General features: G+C 33.4%; 1 protein-coding gene across 1 annotated transcript in view; it reads left to right on the top strand.

Moving 5' to 3' along the window:
- The first annotated feature begins 534 nt into the window (after positions 1-534).
- Positions 535-4557, top strand: part of LOC107726653 (conserved oligomeric Golgi complex subunit 6) — a 61514-nt gene continuing 57491 nt past the window's right edge. Inside the window, exons 1-4 of the mRNA XM_016536319.1 lie at positions 535-736; positions 3053-3196; positions 4013-4084; positions 4300-4358. Of these exons, the coding sequence (XP_016391805.1) occupies positions 584-736; positions 3053-3196; positions 4013-4084; positions 4300-4358 (428 nt within the window). The 5' untranslated portion in view covers positions 535-583. The remainder of the gene's footprint in view (positions 737-3052; positions 3197-4012; positions 4085-4299; positions 4359-4557) is intronic.

The raw sequence follows: 4557 nt of genomic DNA, 5'->3' as shown, positions 1-4557 counted from the left end.
AAAAAAAAAAAAGCAATAGCCGCTCCCCACAATGTAGGTAGGCCTATTTTCAGGTTTTATCTTTATGGGGATTGTATATAATTAAATGTGGACGTACGACATCTTTCTATTGTTTTTAAGTATAACGTTATCTATAATTAAAAACATAAAAAGCCCAAACCAAACCATAACCCTAAAATGTTTTACTAAAATATATTTAATAATATAAACCATATAAATTATATAACAATAATATTCTAATAATATTATATCGTTATTATTTCGTTGTCATTATCATTACTATGTATAAAATATATTTATGAAAATATATATGTATTAATAATATATTATATATTTATTTATAAAATATGTTTTATGTAAATATATTAAAATGTTTAAAACATTATTAGTCTATGTATAACATTAGAACATTAGACATTTCTCTTCAATGACACTCTCAAAGGGTGACACCCTCATTTCTGGAGATTTAGGTTTTTGCGCAAACGTTAACAGCTCGAGGCGCGGAACTAATGTGTCCAACTCTTGTTGTTGCAGTGGGACGTTTTTCTGGTTACTCAAAACAGCTTCCTGGAGGTTGACGTGGATGTTGATGATGGCAGAGACTAAAGCAGAGCTGTCAATTGATGCCTCTATCCTTCACACCTCTAGCAGCAGCGGGAATGCGTCCTCACAGCCCAACAACCCTCTATCCAGAAAACTCAACAAGATCCTGGAGACCAGGCTGGATAATGACAAGGTTTGGCACAGTAGCTGACTTTTTAGACTCGCAGTGCACCTGTCACTACAAATCGTTGGCCCTTATAATTAATATAAAGAAAAGAAAACAAAACAAAGCAAATAAACATAATTTCTGAGTCTCTAATTTATATAATAAATTGCACATGTATACTCTTCAAACATAGATAATAAAGCAGTCCTCAATTAGAGATAGGATAAGTACCATGATAATATCTTTTTTGGAGGATGTTTTTTTGTAAATAGTATAATGAAATTATTTCATGTAAAAGTAGGCCTAATGGTACACGGTAAATCATATTTCAGTAGCGTGGTGTTCTGCATGTCAGATCATTACACAAACCTTACATTTGTACATGGATATGTTACAACATGGTCATGTTCGGGGGTTGGACAAAGAAATGTGAACACCAGTTATTGTAGGGGTTAATATACTTAATATTGTGTAGGCTATAGTGAAAAGCAAATGTTTCAGTTGTCTTTACATTGTCTATATTCTCTAGGTCAGTGGTTCTTCTCAATTCCAGTCCTTGCGAGCCCCCGCTCTGCATATTTTGTATGTATCTCTTATCACTTCAGATGTTTGTTCTATTCGATCGTAAGTGCCCTGCGAAGTGGACTTCACAGGATATTCCGCCATGATTCCATTTAGAAGGGAGCGTATATGTTCCATTCAAAGGGCATTAAAGTGTGCGAGACGTGAATTTAAATTGTATTTATTTACTGAGGTATATTATGTCACACTTGACGGGATCTCCCGTGCTCAGGGAGTAGGGAACAATGAACACTTTGTAGGAATCCTGTCAATCGGAACAAAGTTCATGCATGGATCTCTTTTCTTACGAGCTGGTTATCTGAATCAGGTGTGTTAAATAAGAGAGACATGCAAAATATGCAGAGCGAGGGGTTGCCAGGACTGGAATTGAGAACCACTGATCTAGGTTGTATTTCACTGTTGTACAAGTTGATTTCAGCAGTTCAGTAAAAGCCATGAGTGAAATAGGGAACTTGTCAGACTTCCAAAAAGGGCAAATCATGGAAGCCCATTTAGCAGGAGCATCTGTAACCTTAACAGCCCAATTGTTTGGTGTTTTAAGAACAATAGTCTTTGCGATTAAGACTATGTACACAACATATGGCAAGACTTCATTAGTAAAGAACAACACTGGGCGGGAAGTGAACTGTAGGGATTGTGTCCAAACAACACAGAACTGCTGGAGCAAAGTGACAGCAAACCTCAATAATCACACTGAAGACCCTGTTTCCCCAAACATCGACCACGAAGAACTTAATAAATCCAACATCCAAGAAAAAGCTCTAATTAGTCACAGATACTAATGCTAAAATGTGAAAAAGATGGTATCGTGATAACAAAACCTGGGCAGTTGGAGCACCAAGATAAACTTCAACGTCTACCCAGGCCAGTTCAATCACTGGACTTGAATATTATTAAACCACTGTGTATAGATTTGGAAGGAAAATTCAAAAACAAAATGTATATAAATCTATTCTAAGAAGGTTTGAAGTTGTATTAAAACAAATGGTGATACAGTAAAACACTATAATAAAGCAAAATGGCATATTACCCAGTTGTTCACATTATTTTGTCCAACCCATTTATAATACTTGAAATTCATGTACTATGGTATTTATATGGTACTCCAATATACTTCAAAGAATACTATGGTACTACCATGGTACATGTCCAACTGTAAATATGTTAATATGTTTTTAAGACATTGTACCATGGTAATGTCATGTGTTTTTTTCTTCTTCTTTTTAACATACACCATGGTACAGTATAATGCAGCCTATGGGGTCTGTACGGTTTTTTTAAATAAAAAAATAATAATAATGCTATTATTGAGCAAGGGCATATTAAATACTCAAAATTGAGAGAAAAGATTACTACAGTGTTACATACTTTCTATTAATCAAAAATCCCCCCCAAAAATGATCATGCTTTCGACAAAAATATTAAGCAGCAACTTTTTTCAACATCGATAATAATAAGAAATGTTTCTTGAGCATCAGATCAGCTTAAGAGTCTTTCAAAAACATTAAAAATAGCTTATCAGCTTTTGAACAGTAGTCTACCTAGTATATCGAGCAACCATAGAATTGCCATTGTACCACTACAGTACATTTGAATGGAGAAGGTGATTGCAGTAATATTATTTTGATAAGAACATAGCCTATATATGTTGTAAATGCAATTGTCATCTGATGTTCGTAGACAACATGCAGTTGATGAACTAGCAGCTGTGAAGATCTTGTTGCCTCACTTCTTTATTTTTTATTTTTTGTCTTTTTCTAGGAGATGCTGGAAGCGTTGACATCTCTCTCTGTGTTTTTCACTGAGAACAGTCTGAGAACCAGGAGGAACCTTCGAGGAGACATCGAGAGACGCAGCCTGTCCATCAATGAAGAGTTTGTACGGATATTTAAGAAAGTGAAGGAGGTAAATTCACAGTGACAGTTTGACAATACATAAGCTCAAAAAATACTATTAAAAAAAGCAGCTCATAAATCAAACTGTTACATTACATAAGATGCCTGTGAGGCTTTTTTTAAATTATTTATCATCTTACAAAGTACATTACATTAAAATTACAATGTGTATTTATGCATTTCACTTCTATACTCTTGCTTGCACTGAAAACTATTTAGTTTGGGCCATTAAGATAATGATTTAATTTATTTTTTTAATTAATAGCTAATTAATTCAGTAAGGACACATTCAATTGATCAAAAGTGACAGTAAGGACTTTTACATTGTTACAATTAATGTATATATTTCCAGTAAATGCTGTTCTTTTGAACTCTCTTTTCCTCAAAGAATCCTGAAAACATTTGTCAAGAAATAAGTAACATTTTACAATATATTAAAATAGAAAATAGACAAGTTGAAGTACTAAAATTACTAAAACTGAAATAAATATAAATGAAAGCTAAATAGAAATATATATATATATATATATAAATGACAAAACCACACAACAAAATTAACTTTAACTAAAATTAAAATGAAAACAGAAACTATGAAAATAAACTAATTCAAAATATTAACAAAAACTATAATAGTATATCAATGATACTAAAATAACATGTCGCTTTGGAGAAAAGCGTCTGACTAAATGTAAACATGATGCTGTTGAGGTGGTTTACACAATAAACTTTGCTTCATTTGCATATAACCTCTTTAGCACTAGTGGATGTCTGCTGCAGTATACAGTAGGACTCATCCTCAGCTCTTGAGTATGTCTTTCTGCTTCAGGAACTTGAGAGCGTTCATGAAGATGTTCAGGCCATGAGCTCCTGCTGTGAAGAAATGACCAACAGGTTGAAGGTAATTATTTATGTTTGCATTTATTTAGCAGAAAAATGCATTTATATGCATATTTCTCTTTTGGAAAATCATGGTTCATTAATGCAACAGAACTAACTATTTAAAAAAACTTGAAAGGCATTTCAAGGGTTTGAAAAAAGATACTTGAATTTATGTAGTTGAAGGGCCAACATGCTCTTTCTCCATAACTCAGCTTTCATGTTGTGTGTAAACAGGCAGCCAAAGAACAAACCCAGGACTTGATTGTGAAAACCAACAAACTTCAGGGAGAGAAGTGAGTCTATTATAATGCTCTAAGTTGTTTGACTGATATGAGGTTTTCAGAGCTGATTTGCTGATCTGGAGAGCAGATTTGCTTATGACACGTATTTCAGCAATATCAAAAGTCCTATGGCTAATGTACTAAATATCATATGGAATACTACTTGGCCCAATCAAATTCAATGAACAAACTCTTTTATATATATATATAT

Source organism: Sinocyclocheilus rhinocerous, unplaced genomic scaffold, assembly GCF_001515625.1.
Source record: "Sinocyclocheilus rhinocerous isolate Xijiao unplaced genomic scaffold, SAMN03320098_v1.1 scaffold974, whole genome shotgun sequence".
Classification (NCBI taxonomy): Eukaryota; Metazoa; Chordata; class Actinopteri; order Cypriniformes; family Cyprinidae; genus Sinocyclocheilus; species Sinocyclocheilus rhinocerous.
Note: the sequence above shows the minus strand (reverse complement) of the source record. Positions and strands in the feature narration are given on the sequence as shown.